The sequence below is a fragment of the Chlamydotis macqueenii genome, chromosome 5 (assembly GCF_036417535.1).
Source record: "Chlamydotis macqueenii isolate bChlMac1 chromosome 5, bChlMac1.mat, whole genome shotgun sequence".
NCBI classification, from domain to species: domain Eukaryota; kingdom Metazoa; phylum Chordata; class Aves; order Otidiformes; family Otididae; genus Chlamydotis; species Chlamydotis macqueenii.
The window spans coordinates 49,628,040-49,648,652 of NC_141560.1; the positions used below are offsets into that span (position 1 = coordinate 49,628,040).

General features: G+C 41.5%; 1 protein-coding gene across 1 annotated transcript; it reads left to right on the top strand.

The window, feature by feature from the left end:
* Positions 1 to 219: 219 nt before the first annotated feature.
* On the top strand, positions 220 to 13,437 carry ELF5 (E74 like ETS transcription factor 5). The gene is made up of 6 exons (XM_086749618.1): positions 220 to 343; positions 6,614 to 6,847; positions 9,497 to 9,547; positions 11,325 to 11,393; positions 12,427 to 12,622; positions 13,275 to 13,437. The coding sequence occupies exons 1-6, from the start codon at positions 220 to 222 to the stop codon at positions 13,435 to 13,437; spliced, it is 837 nt and encodes a 278-aa protein (XP_086605744.1).
* Positions 13,438 to 20,613: the final 7,176 nt, after the last annotated feature.

Here is a 20,613-nt window from a genome sequence, read left to right on the forward strand (position 1 = left end):
AAATCTACCTATGGTGTATTCATCAGCTGCATTGTCCCTGAATTTCTCAGTTACTTCCTTCAGTTTTCAGAAGATCATCATTAGCTTCAGCTGAAGTTGAGGCAACGGTACCTCATAGATCTATACATTGACAGCAAGGGAATAATACCTGTAGCCTTATAACTTCCATCCTTAATATTATATTTTCATCTTCAACTAATGTATTCATATCTTAAGGTGATGCTGGAGTCAGTAACTCAGAGCATGTTTCTGTCGAACACAATGGTTCGTGATCCCCTGATGTCTTGGACGGAGTTACTTGGGACAACCGAAGATGACTATACCACCTGTGATCATCAGAAAGGTATGTAGATAGACTCCAATAGCAAAAAGTATGTAATGTCAAAAACACAAGGGTGATTTGAATTAAATTAATTCAAGACTAATCATGCAGCAAACAGGCTATGGATTCTACATCTGCTGCTGAGCCCTCTATTATACGTGTTCCACTTTGTAGTCTTACTGACTTTTTCAAGCACTTCCACAGCCTAGCCAGATAAAGGTGCACAGGAAGAGTAGTAACAAGCAGTGGCTTTAGTTCTGTTATGTATTACATTGAACTGATGCTTTCCCCTCATTTGAAAAGGTGACACACCTAATGCAAGCAGGAACTTCCAAAGAACAGCATGGTTCATTAAGAAGGGCAGGACAACTATGGCCTCAGATTTTTCACTCCTTTTGTTTACTCTATCTGCTTGAAATCCAGCATTTGTCACTGAAAACATTCCCACAAAAGAGAATTTCAGCTATGTAACAGAGAGTGATTTAATTTGGGAGACTTACAGTTCCTCAAATGCTCTGCAACTTTGTAATGAATACCAGTGACCAGATAAATACACGCTAAACTGGCAAAACTAGGATTCTGAAAGCCACCAGAGAACTGTATGGCTGTAGAAATGTGTCCATAAGAAGGCAAGAGTTCCTCGCTGCAGAATTTGCCAACATTAAGCGTGCAACTCTCTAGCTTTGCATATGGAAACCTTGCACTTTACCAGGCCGCGTATCTTGTGGGGATCCCAACTCTGTTTGAAGGCATTAATTCCAAATGTCCTGGTGTCAGGCCGAGTCCCTCTTCAGAAGCTTCTGAAGCAAGTGTTATTTGTTAGAAAGTGTTACTTGCTAGAAATCTTCTCCCTTGTAAACAGTTGGTTTAAATTCCTAAACAGTCCTGCTATTCATCTCTGCACTCAGGCTGAATCATTCAACAGGCTCTGAAAAGAAAGGTAGCACAAGCCACTCATGTCACTGAGCCAAACTTTTTAGTGAGAACTGGGGAATAAAAAAATTCAGTTTTATGCAACATTTTTCTCTTCCAAAGCTATTTTTGTCCTTTTACACGAGAACACTGCTGGTCTTACGGAAGAGACCTTTCCTGCCAAGGCATAGCTTGAGCAATAAAGAACAGAACTCTCCACATGGCTTCTGATTGTGCTAATCCATCACCACTGAGGACACAGTGTATTGTTTCTGTATTGCCAAGTTTGATATATAAGGTAGGATATAAATCTTCTTGCTTCAACTAAATGGCTGTATTTAAAGCCCTGCAGGAACTGAATTTTTATTTTCTAAAAGATATATTACTTTAACATTCATTTTAATTCCAACTTAGAACACAATTCTAAATTTTGTTTGAAATCACATTTTAAAATTTAAACATGCATTTTTACATATCTGATGTGATTCTGTGAATGACTCTTCTTCTTTTGCCTTGATTTTTATTATAGACTTGCCTGTTATTCAATCTTCTTTCACTTTTTTAAACAAAAAAAAAAACAACCCTCAAACACAAAAACCACAACACCAAAATTGAAATAATCCCAAGGGAGCTTCTGATATCAGCAGATCAGCATTTATCAAAGCTAAAGCTGCCCATCTGAGGCATTTTGACAATTTCTAGCTGTAGTCTGCTACTTGTTAACAGTACAAGGTCTGTGACTACAGCTGCACGGCTCCGAATTCATCCAGGTGAACAGTGGTGCAGCACCTATAACGCAGCAATTCTGTTCAGCTGAGCTCGACTTGTAGCTAACTGCGAAGTTCCCTCAGCTCTTAAGCCACACAGCTTTGTGCAGCAATCAGGTCAGACTCCTTCTTGCTAAGCAAAGCTGAACTAAGGAAATAATTAGCCTTTTCTGACCAGAGTAGGAGCTATGTTTCTTCCTCCACATGTTTTCTATTGCTCAGTTTCTCATGCTTTTAGGCTTGCCATGGTTACAGTAATTTCTCTCCCAAATCAAATTTAAACCGACCTGTGAGTTTTTCCCCTGTTATAAGCACACACCCCATATCAGCTTGCCTGCATATGCCACACAGAACTCAGTGCATCCCAGGAAAATCTGGACAGCTGTCTTTTATTTGGCCTGTGTTCCTGAACCTACTTGATGCTTACTGTCTCCCACAGCTTTGCTTGTCACCATGGATAAAACCACATCCCCACAAGGCAGGAGACTCCTTTCAGCAGCGTCACCTTAGCTAGGGGACACGAATCAAGTCTATTGGTTGAACAACCTGTGCAGTCTGGGAAGATTATGTCAGCAAATGCCATTCCCTGAGGGCGGGACACTGCCTAGCACAAAAGGGTTTAAATACAAAGGCTCAAGGAGAAATACAAAGCAGTCATTGCAGCTGAACACACAACAGAAATCACCTTAAAATGGTGGAAAGATCATGGTCTGAATTCTCTGCTTTCTTCTCCCTTCTCAGCTGCCCACCATCATCCTGCCAGGTATCCTCAAGCTGTCGTTTTAGGTACAGTTCTGGCATATTCCTGCCACTGGGGGATCTACCGGCCCACACCTTATCTTACCGTATAGCTTTTGCCCTTATGTTTTTGCATGGTAGTACGAAATTCTACCTACCCCTTTCTTTTTTTTCTAAAAGAAAACCTGAAAATCTTTCATAGAGTCTTTGGCCAATCTTTTCTTCCACAGTGGCATAATACCTTGGTCATGTCCATCACTTAGAAGACAGGAAAGCTCCCTGAATGCTTAACTCTAGTATGAGAAATAAAAGGTGAGAGCACATGCAAAGGCAAGGTTTTGGTGTCAGCACCTTTTAAAGACAGTAGTCCTTCAGGGGGCCCTGGAATATGAAAAAAAAATAAATAAAAATTGAGCCTTCACAAAGCCAAAGCAAACAAGGAAACTAGACCAGATAAGTGCAGTTCCATGAAAGAAACATGCTGTGCCATTTATATTGCAACATAAATATTGCCAGCGAAGCTGATATTTATCACAATCAAGTTAAAGTTTTGAGACCAATGGCCAAAATATTTCAAGGTTATTCACTGTACTTGTGGAATGGCTGAATACATAGTTCTGCTTTTCTCTCATGTTGCCTTAAGATAGAAAAAAATGAGCAATCCAGCACCCTTGTAGATGGGAAAACAAAGCTGTGACCTTGTCACTTGGCTGAGTATTGCACACAGATCCAGGGAAAGGGTCTGGGCTGCCTTTCTGCAGCAGCTCACGGAGCGGCTTGTGAAGCACGGGGCTTGGATTCACGCCCAGCCCCACAGGGAGGCCCCTCTGCCAGTGAATCTGTCTCGCTGAGGATGCAGTGATGTTCCAGTTTTTCTAAGGTGGGGCTAGAGGCTGTTGGCAGAGGATTAAAAAAAAGTATGCCTGGTCCAGAAAGGGATCAATTCGACCTTCTGCTTTTCTTGAGCAGCCTCTGAAGTTGGGATCCCTGTAGAGCTCAAGTCTAATTTTAAAGCTTTTTTTTTTTTTTTTTTTTTTTTCTGGCAGAAGCTTTGTGAGCCTGGTGCTTCCAGCACCCCCATTCTCCCCCAAGGAAGCCTTCAAACTCTGACATAGCCAGGTGTGTGCACTCTGCAGGGCTCCTGAAGCTGATGTAATGTCAAGCCCATCTAATATTCCTTTTAAATAAGGTGCTGAATAAAATCTGAGATTCAAATATCCTCAAGGTATGAGTCCCAAAAGTCAGACCCAGAGCTTCTGTCCACCTCTTGGCTTTGCTAGGATGTCACAGTAGCACCTCAGGGTTTAAAACACAGCATTCAGTATTACATTAATTTTGTATGTGCATGCATATGAAGGTATTTATAATATGGGAATGATTCATTAAAGCAACCACAAATTCCTCTGTAAACTTTTAGGACTTATAATTAGAAGTATTAATGACTTAACAGAAGCCATATACAAAGCAAGATCCATATTTCAGTGATTCTACTACAATTTTGAACCCTTTGAATTAATTGTACTATGGAAAGTCATACAGCTTATTTGCATTGTTTTGCACTTTGAACTGGCTGTCTAGACAAATGACAGATACAATTCACTTGTCTTGTAGTGCTGTCATAACCTATTTTGAATTAGAGTTTCAAATAAGCAATGCCTGAAATCACATGTTCAAGATTCATTTGAAAATGAAATAATAAATAATGTATGCCTGGACTAAGAAGCTAAGTCAAATGTAAGATGCTGCGAGATGTGAAAATAAACTAAATATTTTCTGATTTCTTTACACTGCTCTCATTCACATGTTTGATTGTTTCTCTGTTGCTATTTACTGCTCTGTAACTGCACCACTCCAGTGATATAATAAATAATACAGAAAATACATTCAAAATCAATTTAGAATCCTTAAAGCTCCTAAAGCAATAATGTCTCAAGGCTGGCATCCCTGTATCTGCTTAAGAATCTCACCTAAGAGAAATTATTAGTCATCTTCAAAAAGTTAAAAATAATAGAAGCAGATTGAGTAATGAATGAATGAAAATAATGATTCCAAGATGCAAAGTTGAATTTTGTTTTCCCTAAGCTTTATATGAATGGATACAGAAAGGACATATTCTTGTCATTGCCCATAATTCTTCCAATCACTCAAAAAAACATAGCTGCATATGCACAGACAGATAACAAAAGAAGACTGCAAGATTAGACGTTCACACGCATGTAGCAGTCTAGCTCACAGAAAGAAAAAGCAGTTTTTAAAAACTCTACCCATCACTATAAGCCAAATCAGCTTTAATAATAGAAGCCCGTGTTTCGATTCTAGAGAAAAAGTGTTTGAGTCACAGAGTATGCTTATTAACTGCAGCATATAGGTTAATCATGCCAGGTCTAGATTCTACAGGAGCAGTAGTTAAAATACAATTTTCTAGGGGAAAAAAAAAAAGTGGTTATTGCAAATATATACATATTTCTACACATTTTCCTAGTAACTGCATTGTTGAGGAGAGAAGCCTGTTAAAAAATTGGGCATTTAATTTGCAAAGTAGTTTTAGGTTACAATTGCCTGGCAGGTTTACTTAGAAACTCTTTCACTCTTCCTTTCATCTGTCAGAAATGTTTCTCCAGTGATAAGTGTGTTATGAATAATAAAATTTTCAGGTTCTAATCTAACAAAAAAAAAAATTCCTTACGACAATTTAACAACATGATTTTAGATTAAAAGAGTGAAAGAACTTGCCTGAATTATGAGAAAAATAATAATAAATCAACAGCATTTACCCATCTGCCACACAGTGTAGCTAGGTGTCTTTGAATGACAGTATTTTCACATCTAAAGCCCAAGGTTATTTTAGTCTAGGAATGCATCACTCCTTTCTTTATCGCAGCCTGCTAATTTCTTAAAAATTCTCTACTTTGACCTTTTAATTTTTTTTTTTACTTGCCATTTTAAGAGGTTGTCCTGGTTTTGGCAGGGATGGAGTTAATTTTTCCTCTCAGTAGCTGGTATGTTTTGGATTTTGTGTGTGAAGAATGTTCATAAACACCCTGATGATACCAGTTGTTGTGAATGAGACCAAGGACACCGTCCTGCTTTCCAAGTCTCGCTAATTTGCAGATGCAGGAAGCTGGGAGAAAGACAGACAGCATAATTGATCCAAACTGGCCAAAGAGAGTATTCCATGCCATAAACGTCATGCTCAGTATATAAGTGGGGGCAGGCGAGGGTGGGTATCTGCCTTCCTGGCATCCATCCTTCCTGCTTGTTTTTGCTGGCATCGTTCCCCCTACCTTGCTGGCTCCCTTTTTCTCCTTTGCTTGCTGCTCGGGTTTGTTTCCGTGATCGCTGCTCGGGACGGGCTGTATCGGTCATTGGGACATCGGGTGGTGAGAAAACACATATTGTTCACTTTGTATATTTTTAATATCCTTATATTCTGTTATTATTGTAGTTTTTCCTTTTATTTTAGTAAATTGTCTTCATCTCAACCCACGAGTTCTCCTTCCTTCCCAATTCTCTCCCCCATCCCCCTGGGGAGGGGGAGAGTGAGCGAGACGCTGTGTGGTGATTTGGGCTAAACCATCACAGTCATTTTGGCGCCCAACCAGGACAGAGGTGTATTTCCTTTATTTTTTCACATGTAAGTAATTTCTCTTGGAATGTCTCACACAGGAATATTTGAAATACAAAAGGCTGTGACGACAGGAGACAGAAAAATGCAACAGGCAGGGCTTGATGTGTTCTAGAGGAATAAGGAAGGAAGACTGCAGTCATAACAGAAGGAAGAGGGATTAGTTTTGCTTGAAATACACTTATTTAAATGAAGTGCACCACGAGTTTTGCATTGCAATGTTTCTCTTTCTTGTCAAATATGTTACAGATTCTTATTCTTTCTGGACGTCCATCCACCCAGAATACTGGAGTAAGCACAACGTCTGTGAATGGTTGCAGTTCTGCTGTGACCAGTACAAACTGGATGCCAACTGCATTTCCTTTTCCCACTTTAATATCAACGGCTTACAGTTGTGCAACATGACCCACGAAGAGTTCCTAGATGCTGCAGGCATTTGCGGGGAGTACTTGTATTCCATCTTACAGAATATCAGGATGCACGGTTAGTTTTCCAGAAATGAAAATATAGAACAAAAAAAGCATTGCATTTTTGTGTTAATTTCACACTAACAGAAAATGTGTGATCCAAAGCCTTGAGCATGGAAGAAAGGCAAAATACAGAGGCCTTTTAGCTACTGTGTTAGAAATACAGCAGGTAGACGACAGCTCCACGTGACTTTGGGACTCACAATCACATGCAGACCAGGCTTGTCTCTGTGAGCCAGCCAAATCTCCAAACAGACCCCAGCACTGCTCTCTCCTTGGCCTTTCTACTGAAACTGGTCAACCTGCTTAATCTGAGGGAGCTTTACATCCTGACTGGATATAGAAAGACAATCCATTGTTATGCCTGCAACTCAAAGTGGTGAAGGTTGCTCTGCTTCTTAAAAAGTAAGCAAGAAATTTTGTTTGATGGGGTTATTATCAAGGCAGTATGCACTGATAATCCCCCTCATTAACAGTAGGCTTAATGACACTCCTGAATGGAAATAATTTTCATTTACTATTTTCAACCTTATCTTGGAAGATTTATTACTGCTTAAATGAATTTAGGGTCAAAACCCAAGTTATTGACAGTTTTGTCTAAGTGAAATAGAAGTGGAATCGCTGGTGCAGACACCATTGTTTTTATATTCACAACTTCCCAAAGATTAATTAGTGTGTACACCAAGCTACAGTAATTCTACCAGGCTCCATTGTGATTATATGGGCAAGAGAGTTTTCACTAAGCAGGGAAATTCAGAAGGTCATTTCTCTATGTCCTAGCAATGAGAAACTGAGGAGAACTTTAGCTAGTTGGAGCCCTCAATGGCTCAAGTCTTCTCTGACTTAGGGGAATATTTGACCAAACTGGAGCCATACAGCTTCTGGAAAAGAAGGAAAAGTTTAGCAATGCAAGTTCTGGAGGGCCCCATGGGAGCTGACACTGCCAGCAGCTCCTGATGGTGAGAGGCTGCTGGGTCACAGTATGCTGGAGCTCATCCATCCTTCATTGGTCTTCCAGTACCTCAAGGGGGCCTACAAGAAAGATGGGGAGAAACTCTCCAGTAGGGCCTGTTGTGACAGGACAAGGGGTAATGGTCTCAAAACAGAGGAAGGTAGATTTAGATTAGATATTAGGAAAAAATTTTTTACAATGAGAGTTGTGGAAAACTGGAACAGGTTGCCCAGAGAGGTGGTGGATGCCCCATCCCTGGAAACATTCAAGGCCAGGTTGGATGAGGCTCCGAGCAACCTGGCTGGAGATGTCCCTGCTTCTTGCAGCGGGGTTGGACTAGAAGACCTTTGAAGGTCCCTTCCAACCAAAACCATTCTGATTCTATGATTCACTGGTCCCCTAACCACCCCTCAGCTGCCCAGTGGGGAGAGTGGCTGGTGAGGCATAGGGACCAGAAAGGGAAAAGGCAGCAGTGGAGGATGACCTGGGTATGTGGCAAACACAGGGAGGGTGTAGGCTGAATCTGAAAGGAACAGGAGCATTCAGAGACTGGGAAGAGTGGAAACAAGGCAGTGCATAAGAAAATATGTGGCTAAGCCTTATCAAAATGAAGTAGGATTGTGCAGTGGCTGAGACTGTTGTCAACAGGACAAGTAAGAACGAGAGGTGAGCAAGACTAGAGGCTGCTGGAGGAACAAAACAACTCTGCATTTTAGGTAGGCACTGCTTACCTGTGGGACTGACAGCCATCTGTCTTCCAGCCAGTGTTCATGTTTCAGGTCAGACAGGCCATTCAGAAGGAGATCGTTGCATGCAGGAGATAAGGATGTTATTAAGGGAATTAAAGAATACAGAGCTAGGAAGAAAAGCTCGTTAAGAAATTTAACTTTTTATAGCCAGTGCAGAGATTGAACACTTGGCAGTAAATGAAGTACAACAGATCACACATACCCCCCTCTACAAACCGCATAAGGCCTGTGAGGAAAGGCAGTATGTGGTCCAGTAATGCAAGACCTTGTCACAACATACTTAAGCAATGGACCAAACTATGGCTGCACAGGCAGGCTTAATTCTAGCTTTTCTCATCCCAGACTCACAATATGAATTAAGTTTCTTGAATGCAGATTTGTATGTGCAATGCCTTTATTTATGTGTTGTGAATGTAATGACTCCTTTACAAACTGTCCTACTAGTACAGACAAGCTCCAGCCTGTGAAGATCTGATTTTGAGCAGTAGAGATGATTTTTATTCAGACAAGGGAGGGAGGGGAGACTGCAGGAGTTTTAAAGGGACAAGGGGCTGAATGAGAAAGGACTAAGCTAAGTGTAAAGAAAGGGAGAGAAAATGTGATACAGATGACAGCAAAAACCAAATGCAAAGGGACCAGATGGAAAGAAAACTTAGTACACACGAATCATGTGAAGAGAGACACATAGACGATGCAAATGGTAAGGAAAAAAAACCCAAAAGTTAAAAAAAAAAGTCCACAGACATAGCCAGAGTGGTGAGTGAGACAAATCATTTTAGCAGCAGATAAGGTGAAAAATTATTTTATGGTTTTATATACTGCATTTTCTACAAGTTCTATTCTGAGCGATACTCACAAGCAATCATGCAAAAGGCCAGGACTCAGCTTTAAATTTCAGTTCAGAAGTTTTTTTTTTCTTTGTGAAGAAAAGGACTGAACAGTGGGTTATGTTTTTCCCTTTTAGGTATTTCCTTTTTTACTGAAGCACAAGAAAAAAAGCCATCCAACAAGGACTGTACGTAAACTTGTTTGTACATAACAAGCTCCATTCAACAGGAAACACACTATTCAAAGATTGGCAATACTTATCAGTTCAAGAGATTTCTAAAAATGAAAGAAATCCAGGCCATTTTTCTTCCTCTCTAAGGCTTCTCCTGAAATACTCGCAGTATGTGGAGAAGTAAAGATTAACAGAGATCTCAACATTTCTCAATTGGTATTTTGAAGGGAAGCAGGATCCCAGGAGCCTTTTACATTCACTAAGGCTGCAAGCCAGGCAGTGAGCAGAGCAAAGTTGTTCTTTTGTGCATAGATTCCAAAAGGGCAGAAGCGCAGCTTCATTTCAGTGAGAATACTTTGAATTTTTGCGGGAGGTAGTACAGCTGGTGGAGTAATATACAGTCAGAAATACAGATCCCGTTGATCCTGAACACAGCCAAGCTTGCTATTTATCTGCTGAGGAGGCAAATCAGTAAAGCTAGCAAAATACCAGGTGTCTGACTGTGACTAAGCACAATAAAAATATTCTATAATCTCTCAGTTCTGACCGCAACCAGCTCCAATAATCTAATAGCTCTCAATCAGCGCTGGATATTAGTGCTGCTGGCTGGATTTACCTGCGTTCCACATTAGGATTTAGGCAATGAGGGATACTCCCTTGGTCAAACCCTTCGGCCAACAAAAGAATATTGAACAAACTTGTTGACACTAAAGACTCCAGTGAAAAGAAGCAGTTAGAAAAAAAAGATGTATTCCAGAACAGTCTTACCAATGCTAGCTGATGCTCTTTCGGGGCAGCAGCAAACTCTGAATATGCTATTAAACCTTTGTAACTGAAAGCATAAGCCCTTCAGATAGCCCTGCATGTACAGTACATAGACATCTTGCTTTCATCTTTTTGTGAATATGATTTCACATGTAACAAAACAAAGTCTTGGAGGTCAGCTGTTAGAAACACAAACATAATTGAATATAAGAATACAAAACTGTGGCCCATCTTCACTAAAGTTCTCCTATTTTGTTATTTTTAGCCCAGTACTAGTCATCCAGCGAAACGGATTTTTGAGCCTTCACTTTGCAATCACTCTCACGGGATTTCACTCATCACCCTTCTCACTGGGTGTGTACCAAGCAGATACAATTTTTTTTTGTAGCCGCTAGAGTGGTGAAACACTGGAACAGGTTGCCCAGAGAAGTGGTGGATGCCCCATCCCTGGAAGCATTCCAGGCCAGGTGGGACGGGGCTCTGAGCAACCTGATCTGGTCGGAGATGTCCCTGCTCCTTGCAGGGGGGGTTGGACTAGATGACCTTTGAAGGTCCCTTCCAACCCCAACTATTCTATGATTGCGTAGAAGTGTTGCAGCAGATCTTGATAATCCTTCCAGTTGTAGTCATTCATTACCCTCTTCCAATCGCTCTTTGCGTCACTACAATATCGAGACAGACACTGTTGAAGTGTCGGTCACTTGTGCAAGGATGTTATCTGCTGAGGCAGTTTTGATGTTTTAGAAGTGTGCTAAATTCCACATGTCTACAGAATCCAAGTATTTCAAATACAGTATTGAAAAAAATTTCATGTTTTATTGTGCTGCAATCCATAGAGTTTCATATTAATTATTCCCTTGGGCTTACCTTTGTGCTAGAGCTTTATTAAAGACATAAAGTTAGTAGCTCACAGTCCCACTTTGACTTAATGTTACATGGTATTTGATAGGTGACCTCTTGACCAAGTTGCCACGAGACTCTGGAGTTCCTTCTTCACTTCTCACGTTATTCTGCAGTTCAGTTCCAGCCCGTGACAAGGCGTGCATGAGGGCAGGTAGCATCAATGGCCAAGAATGTCACAGTCATGGCAGAACAAGTAAGTACATATCAGAAAGTCAAAACTGGAGTTAAGCTTGCACAGATTATGTCGCTCTAATTCTCCAGATCCATGTGGTTATCAAAACAACATTTAATGACACCACTAACAAAAAAATTTCACCGAGATTTGGCTTTTAAGTACTGCCAGCTCTGATAATTGTATCATGAGACTTGAGGTACTTGGCATTTTTCTTAAAGCCACATTTCCTTTTCTGTTTTAAAAGTGCTTCAAGCCATCTTAGTGGCAGAGTTATTGGAAAAAAAACATAAGCTGAAAATAACCAAAAGGGTCTAAATGCAGAAAAGCAAATAAGAAAGCTCAGATATTTATACAATTGTCATTTTTCTTATGTTGCTCTCAGGACTTTTGGGGGCTCTGACTCATGATTTTTAAATGTTTTTGGTCAGTGTTGGGATTGAACATGCATTTAACCCCCATCACCTTGACAAGCTAGTAACTAAGCTGAAGTTAAGGCAAAAGCTGCATATAACGGCTCTACCGGCTTTTTTAGTAGTGTCCCATTATTTATAGCACATCTGATGCTCAAATAAACTTTTGAGCTGAGTTGAAATAACAGAGAAGAGTCCAGCAGTGCTGCAAAATAGGCTTTGCAACTTCTCATACTCTTGTCTCATTTTTGGGGAAGCCAATGTTTGTTACAATCTTTCACTCAAAACAGTTTAATTGAACTTGAAAATTGCTTTTAAAAAATCAAGTTAAATACCGTGTTGAAGTCATTGGTGATCAGTGGAACAGGAATTATGACTGACATGAACATACCAAGACAGTAAAATTCACTACTTTCTGAAGTGAAAAACAGATTCTGGCATCATAGGTGTTTGCATGACCCTGATTTACCTTTTTCCTGAAGCCAGCTGCAGAGAGGCAAGAAAGTTAAATTGAGAAAAGTGCAATTTGTTTGTGAGGTTGACAACCCAATAACAAAATCAACTGTAAATATAATTCTGCCTTAGCACCTTGGCATGAGTAAGAAAACATCTACTAAATAGCTGTCCTCTTCCTGTTCAAGACCTGCAGAATTCTCATTTGTGGGAATTTGTAAGAGATCTGCTCCTTTCTCCTGAGGAAAACGGTGGCATCCTGGAATGGGAAGACAGGGGACAAGGCATTTTTCGGGTTGTTAAATCAGAAGCTCTGGCAAAGATGTGGGGACAAAGGAAGAAAAATGACAGAATGACATATGAAAAATTGAGCAGAGCTCTCCGGTGAGTTAACAGGGCAGGGCCCCTCATTTCAGTTGATTTCTACCTCAGAGTCCATTTTTCATAACTATCCTGAAAACTCAGAGGTGGGAGTGAGGGGTGGAGGGTAGAGGAGTGGGTGGGTGGCAGGGTGTCTGGTTATTTTCTTTATATTTTTTTCTATAGGTCCCCAGATAGCACCTGGTCTCCTTTGCTTCTAAACAATAGCACAGGGCTAAACGTAAAGTGGTACAGGATTGTAACTCTACGGATGACAACAAAGCTACCACACTTTGCCTCAGCTGAGAATTTTAGAGTATGTTTGCCAAATGACCCCCATAAAATGGCGCTTTTTGCTGTAGCAGTAACATTAGTAGTTTCACCTGAACTGTGGTAATCTTAGGGAAAAGATACAACCAACCAATGAACATATTTCTTTGTAATTCTTGTATCTTTTGAACAGTGGAAGGCATACTTCAAGGCATGTGGGAAAGTTTAAAGCTCTTTAATGTCACAAGAGAAATTTAACAGAAAGAAAGGAGCGCTCTGACTGTAAAGAACACCGTGTTCTTTACAATATGCTTTTCTCCTGCCATGAAGTCCATGTAAAGAATTCCTCTAATGTCACTTCTACTACTACTTTCTCCATTCTTTTCTTTTCTTTCCCCCTCTGCAGTTACTATTATAAAACTGGCATTTTGGAACGAGTGGACAGAAGGCTGGTGTACAAGTTTGGAAAGAATGCCCACGGATGGCAGGAGAATAAGAACTGCCCCGTGCTTCCACTTCAGCACGTGACATGCCACAACCTGAATAATCCCGCTGCAATGGACGCTTGAGGGAGAGATTTTCCACTCCTTCTCTCCCTTCTGCCAGGCTGAACGAACTCATTGCAGTCTGCTTCAAGAGACAGACTAGAGCAACAGAAACAGCACTTCAGTTTTGGAGTTGTTCTCCCCCTTGTGCTTTCTGCCAAGCACTATCTCCTAGTCCACTTTTAGGAATATCCTTCCAGCTGCTCAAGAGATTAGGATTAATTTTGATATTTAAAACCTCCCTGTCTGTCTCTGTCTCATCCAGTATGTCCACCGAGAAGAATTAAATTCCTCCCCATTTCACTGCCATTTAAAAGAGATTGTTCAGGGACATTTCCCGGTTAGGTTCCTATACTTGGAAGAACACAAAAAAAAGTTTATTTCATTTCATAAGAAAACCTCTTTTCTGATACATTCTACTGTAAACTGTTGCATTTCTCAGATATGCTAGAAATCAGTATGTTGCCCAAAATAAACAGCTCAGTCCTCTCTATCTTAATCTATCTTAATATGTCCAGTCAACCTAGTTATCAAAGAAATAAAACTCTATTCTGGGTTTTATTAAATAAACTCTATTATTTATCAAGCAGCTGCCTCCTTTGGCTATTAACTCCATCTATGCAAATATATTAATCCAAATATACTTGGTTTTTTGAATCTAAAAAGAGACCCTGCAATTATTTATCACTGTTCCTTGTGCTATATTGGTGAATTGCAATTGATCACGATATCAATGTTATTTGGCAGAATTAATATAATTTTTATTATAAAGAATTTTGAGGAAAAATATTCATTCTGTGAAATCAAAGCTCACTTTCTACAAGTTCTCATGCATGGAAGTTTGAATTTTTCTTCTATTAACCTTCATGAAGGTGAATTTGGAGGAAGCAGCTGTGGAAAGGGTAAAAGTATTTGCTGAAGCAGATTAATTTTGAAACGCAAATTACTATATGCGGAGAGGTTTCTATAGAGCTTTTGCCCACATCGATACAAACAAAGGTTTAATTCTTCAAAGCAGCCCATGACATACAGTTGTACATATACCAATAAAAATTAGTATGTAGTAAGTGCCCCCAGCTTCTCCATGTATCAATTTTACAATAAGTAAGTTGGTTAGAGTGAAAGGTGGTATATGAAAATTCAATTGCAGTTTTTGAAAGCACCATAGCTGTTCGGTAGTTTTACAGACATTGTTTTTTCCATATAATGAATTTAAGCACCAATTGTAAATCCATCAACCATTTTAGGCCTACTGCAAGTGACATTCAAGGAGCTTTGATGAGGCTCCAGTCTTGCTTTCCAATGAACGGCTCTGCAGCATATTATTCCACATAACTTCAGTTCACTGTTGAGTTCCCATGTTTGTTAGCCCTAAAACTCTTGTTCTTGCAACTCAGAAAGCTATGGCAGTGCCTGCAATAGCAATTGTGTTTTACAGAAAGCATTTGATTTAAGAACTGGGATTATCAAATCAAGTGCTGCTGCTGCAATACCATTTTAGGTTGGTAACATACTACACAGAGGAGGCAACAACTGGGACACGGGATGGTTGTTACTGACTTTACAACCTAGATCGTGTCCTGCCTTCATCACCACCCATTAAATATTGCAAAATTCAGATTAGAGATGACTACCACCGAGATGTCTTCCAAAAATTATGCATATCTGTTTGGATATCCTCCTCTTACTACTGTTTTTTAACCATTTGTTTGTTTTTATCTGTGTAACAGTAACATGCACTCTTCCTGAGAGATAAACCCCTTGAGGATATGCATACAGTATAAACAGGTGTGTATACATATATATATAGATTTTTATATATATATATTTCAGAATCCTGAAAATGCACAGGAATTACATTGTGTGTCCTTGTCTAATGCTGCTTAGACATCATCATGGACAAAACCCACCCAGGTGGCCCTCCTTTCAACCCCATCCTCTGCCAAGTCAAAGAGAGATCCATCAACCACAAGGCCCTAATGCAGTTATGCAGATTTACTGTTAATGGGTTTTTAAAATGTGAATGACTGTAAAATACCTACTTCTGGATTTGTATAGTTTCCTGCTAACTGCAATTTATTAATAATGTGAATTAAGTATTTATTATGTAAGATATACAGCTTTTTTCTATTCATATTTTCCTAACCCATGCCAGAGGTGCCCCAGACACCTCTGCGCTTTTATAAACAGGTATCTATGACCCAAAACCAGAAATGTTTTGGCAGTCCATCCTTTGGTGTCTTCCTTTTGCACATAATGGTTTGACTTAAAGAGAAAAGCTGCATTGATGGATCACGTATTCACAAGCCATGTGAATTCTGAAGCGTGTGCCTCCTCACGCAGCATGCTGAGGTTAGTGGGCACCTCTGGCAGTGCTGTAAGATGCACAAAGAGAAGGATGTAAGAGTGCACCAATGCCTACATTGCTGCTAGGGCACGGGCAGGACCAAGGAGTCCAGTGGCTCTCCAGGGCCTGGCAGCCACGGCCTGTCCCACCATGCCGACAGGGAGCAGGGCAGCAGGCGGGCAGCACCAGCCCCAGGCACTGGGTACCTCTCCAGGGACAGGGGCCTGTAGGTGGACATGAGGATCAGGCCCCGCAAGGGGAACTGGGGTCGGACATAGCCCCATGGCTGGGCAGGGCCATGGGCACAGGGACAGGCCGAGGCCAGGCCATCACTAAGGGGCAAGGTGAGGGGAGGCCGTAGGCTGGGACAGTCAGGCCTAGAGGTACCCTCAGGCCCCCAGCACTAAACAACTGTTTCTTCAAATTATTAAAACTGGATCTTGCTTTGTGCCAAGAACAAAAGTAGAGAAGAGAGCCCTGTGACAGGTAAAACCACGCAGAACAATTTTCACTGGGATGAAATCTAATCCCCTGTCTTAATCTTCTCCCCATGTGGCCCAGCTGGGGAGCAGTAGCTCAGGGCTAGGGCAGACCAGGTGCCCCCCCAGTCACAGCTGCCACCACACCAACCCCTGCCTCAATGCTCCTCCTCTAAATGCCTTCAGTCACTGAACACACTGCATTAACTCAGCACACAGTTATTCCACATATTATTAACTACTAGTCTGGGCACACAGCATAAAACAGTTTGAGAGGGAGAGGTCTAATTCAGCACAGTTTAGAACTTAATAAAAATTTGAAGGAGTCTTAAAAAAGTCAACTGGTATAAATTTTTATAATATTGCAACTCTAATGGAGCTAAAATAATTTATTCCAACCAGGTCTGCACATGATTTCAGCCAGGAATAAAGGTTACTCAGCTCTGTCTCCCATGCTCATGAATGCAATGTACAAACACCAAAGCAACTTAATACAGTCCTCCCACAGCAGACCTTTCTTTTATTTCTAAAGCTAAAGTACCACAGAAAAATGTACAGCTTCATTTCTCATATGGTGTCTCCCCATACCACTGAAGCACCTATGCATAGCAGAATAAAGATCCTAAATGTCTATAACTGTGGAAGCCATTTATCTACCAACATTGAAAGTGACAACTCAAGTCACAGATTTTTAAATCTAGAAACAGATTGCAAAAACTATTTCATTTGTAATCAAGTTTAGCACCATTACTGAGACACTCAACCAAGAAACGCTACACCTTTTACATCCTGTTGCCTACCATCCTGATGAAAGCTGACAAAAAACATCGAGGTCTGTGAGCAAGGCACAAGCAGCACTTAAGATTATGATTCCTTCATAGCATGTAATTTTGCACTGGAGTATCTTTGTCATTTGATATTTTCTCTTGCAAAGAAGCATCTATGCTGAATCACAACTTTTCAAGAAAAATCCTGGCTATACTACATAACAACAAAGAATGCTATTTAGCCAGTGATAATCCTGTGAAGGAATGAATGCCTCCCTTAGCAGCACCCTGAGGTGGCCTTTTCAGCACTATTTACTCCAAAGAGCTTTTTGCACTTGGCTGAGGGGGGAAAAAAAAATAATAATCACCAAGTGTTTTACTTCTATTACATTCTTCAACACAGAAAGTACAAATCCTAGGCTACATCTGTGAGCAAGGCACAATGTGACAGCCAGCATGACATCAGATAGGAAGAATAATTTTATTTTGGGTTGTTTTGCATTTTACAGAACATTCCTTACATTAAGATACAAACATTAATTTTATTCTCGATTTACTCTAGTATTCCAGTGGGACCACTTTTTCAGAGTAGTGCATTTGTCTTTTCACACTCTTAACAGCTATTTAAAAATCAGCTGATGATCTGCAACACTGGGATACGCCAGCAGAGGCTACAGTTGAGCTAAAACAGTTGTGTGCCGGGCAAAGCTCAGCCTTCTACCAAAACTCCATAATCTTGAATGCTCGTAACATTTTCACCCAGGCTCCACTATTTAGCTTGGAAATATTTCTTCTTTCAGTTTCCAAGATCTTTACATGCTATGACTAAAATGTAATAAGAGGAGATGAAATTTAAATAATCTCTATTAAATTTTATGGGTAGGAAAACCTTTTCCCGTGGCATTTCTCAAAACAGCTTTTTCTCAGACATAACGCCTCCCATATCATTTAGCATATTTAGCTTTTACTCCAGCAGAGTTCCTCAGAACAACTGTATATTGCAGGAGCTGCTGCGGGGGGAGAAAGACCAGAGGACTGTCAGGGCTTTGGAGGAGATGGGGAGCAATAGATCCTTCATCCTGGTAAGTCAAACTATTCCAGTAGTTCAGGTGTCAGCATATCCCCAAGGAAAATTAAGTCCTGGACTCGCACAGACCCCGTCCTCCCTGCCTGCTAAGATCCCCTTTAACAAGGTTGCTTTCTTACTATCTCACCCACAGCCCTCACAAACTGTGAATTAAATCTGAAGCTTTGAAAGGCAATCCCCCTCCACCCCCAAACACCAGCTGAACCTGGACACAGTTTTGTTCTCTAGAGTGTCAGCATCCACACAGCCCCACCCCATCCAGAGTTCATTCACGGGCACAACATGACAAACCATCGCTATTACAATTACTGCACCCAGCAGAAGCATCCTCAGGCACTGCTGACATCCATCACTTCTAGGCACCACCCTCCTTGATCCAGCTCCTCCGCTTTGTGCTCACTGACAGGACTGCCCATCACCTCTTTGGCACAACGCTGTCTTCACCACACTTTGACACCACCACCTTCTAGCCTGAGAATCCCAGATCCCTTCTGTATAACCTCCCTGGAACTCAGCACCGTGTGCACACATAGCTGTGCATTTCAGCCTCCAAACCATAAGGGAAAGTGTTGCCCCGCTCTTGGTAACACTCATATCCTGCCTTTTCTACCCTACAACTACCAGCCCGCATCACCTCAACAGGACCCTGACTGCAAGCTGCAGAGAAAAGAGGGAAGGATTTGAGCATACCCAAGCTTTAAGACAAGACCCAAACACTTTGGGCACTGGCCAGAAACGACCAGACTCTCTGGAGCAGGAGCTGCCCCTTTCTAGGTACTGCATAAGGAGTGTTGGCCTCAGGTGGGACTTCCAGCCCGGCGCATGAATCAGCGGCGTGTTCGCTTCCTCCCTGACTTAACCTGCAGCCTCTTCACCTACAGCTGATGGGCTGATCCAGATAAAAGAGCATTGATAGCGACATTATTTGACGTATGGAGTGTCGCATGATCAGAATTGACGACTCAGATGCAACAGCCCCGTGGTAGCCACTTCCCTGTAAGCACTCTCCCCATTTCTACCTTTGCACTACTTCTGCAGATAGTATGTTAAGGAAATAAGTGCTGAATTGTAAAGCCACGTGCTTCCTAAGTGACAACCTCAAGCCCGGACACAGCTTCCCTGCCTGCTACTTGCGCAGGCACCACGCTCCCCTCCCCTTCTGGCCACGAGCTGATCATCAGGTGAAACAGCAGCAGCGAGGGGCAAGGAAGGACGCTGGCATCAGGCTGGTTGGTTTTGCCAGGTGCGCACTCAGCAGGGGCAAAGATTGCACAGCCAGAACCAGACAGCAGACATCTCAGCTGATAAGCACTGAGCATCCTCTTCTGCAAGAACAGGCCACACAAAGCATGTCGCTACGAAAAACGCTTCACAGCAGTGCGGCATGGGCACCTAGGTGCCCTCAACATGCTCTATGCAGAGACGTTATGTCGCCAAAAGCAGAATCCTTCCTTTTGCCCTGCAGCCCTACTGAGATCAGGAAATCACACCCTCAAAGGCTTTCTGCCTTCCTAACCCTTCAGGTGAACAAATTGCTCCATAAAACCTGGCTCGTGCTTGTGCATACCCTGCTGTGATTCCAAACAACAAGAATTTCAGGAATGTGGCTGCTGGCATTGTTAAGGTGAGCATGGTACCAAAACGACCAAGTATTCTAACTGGAATACAAGAAGACAGTTGACTGCTTGAAAATGGTGGAATTAAGAGATCTCATTAGTAATTTAAGAAGTGGCAGCAAAGGCCAACTTCCAAATTAAAAGAGTGTCTGACAAAGACCACCCATACGGAGTGAGCTCACTCATACTCCGACCCGTCTGTCTCAGTAGCACCTCTTCTAAGAGGAAAAGGAGGATATCTAGGTTTTACACGCTGAGTGGTTGAGCACGGCACTATTCTGCATGGGATAGATGTGGACAGCAAGGGGGCAGTTATGGGGAAAGAGAGCAGTCCCTCAAAAAAGCGACAGGAAAGAACGAGCTCAGTTGGACTCCAAATGCACTTCAAGTAGGGGGGTTCCTGCCATAGTTTAAAATTTGCACACTTTGAAAACTCGGGAGATCAGACGACCTCCTCTCTAGCCCTCTAGCTAACTCCAATTCACCAAAATGCCACTTTCCTGATGCCGAATTCTGTCACTACCTCCCAAACTGGCTTGTGCTGTTTTACAGCAGAGAACTTCTTTAGGGACCTCAGTCTCGGACAGGGATCCTGGGTGCTGCAGAAGTGAAACAGTCTTTCTTCATGGGTTGCCACTCCCTGGGGCACAGCTCCTCAACTTATCTTAACAAAAGCAAATACATGCAACAGTCCAAAGACGAACACAAGGAGTTACTACTCGATTTTGTGATAATCATTCTCAGGTGATAACCACTGCTTTTAGACCGAGTAAACACCAACACACTGGCATGATAAACTAGAACAAGAACAGCTGTCAGAGCGCTGTTATCCAATCCTTAAATGAAGCCCTATACAGCTAAATTAATGAGGATCTCTATTGAGGGATTTAAGATCCATTTTCCC

Bases quoted from the DNA above. Each gene is read 5' to 3' on its own strand.
- ELF5 (XM_086749618.1), top strand. From the start codon at position 220: ATGCTGGAGTCAGTAACTCAGAGCATGTTTCTGTCGAACACAATGGTT. The intron at 344-6,613 runs GTATGTAGATAG...AATATGTTACAG, and splicing joins CACCTGTGATCATCAGAAAG to ATTCTTATTCTTTCTGGACG. The intron at 6,848-9,496 runs GTTAGTTTTCCA...TTTCCCTTTTAG, and splicing joins ACAGAATATCAGGATGCACG to GTATTTCCTTTTTTACTGAA.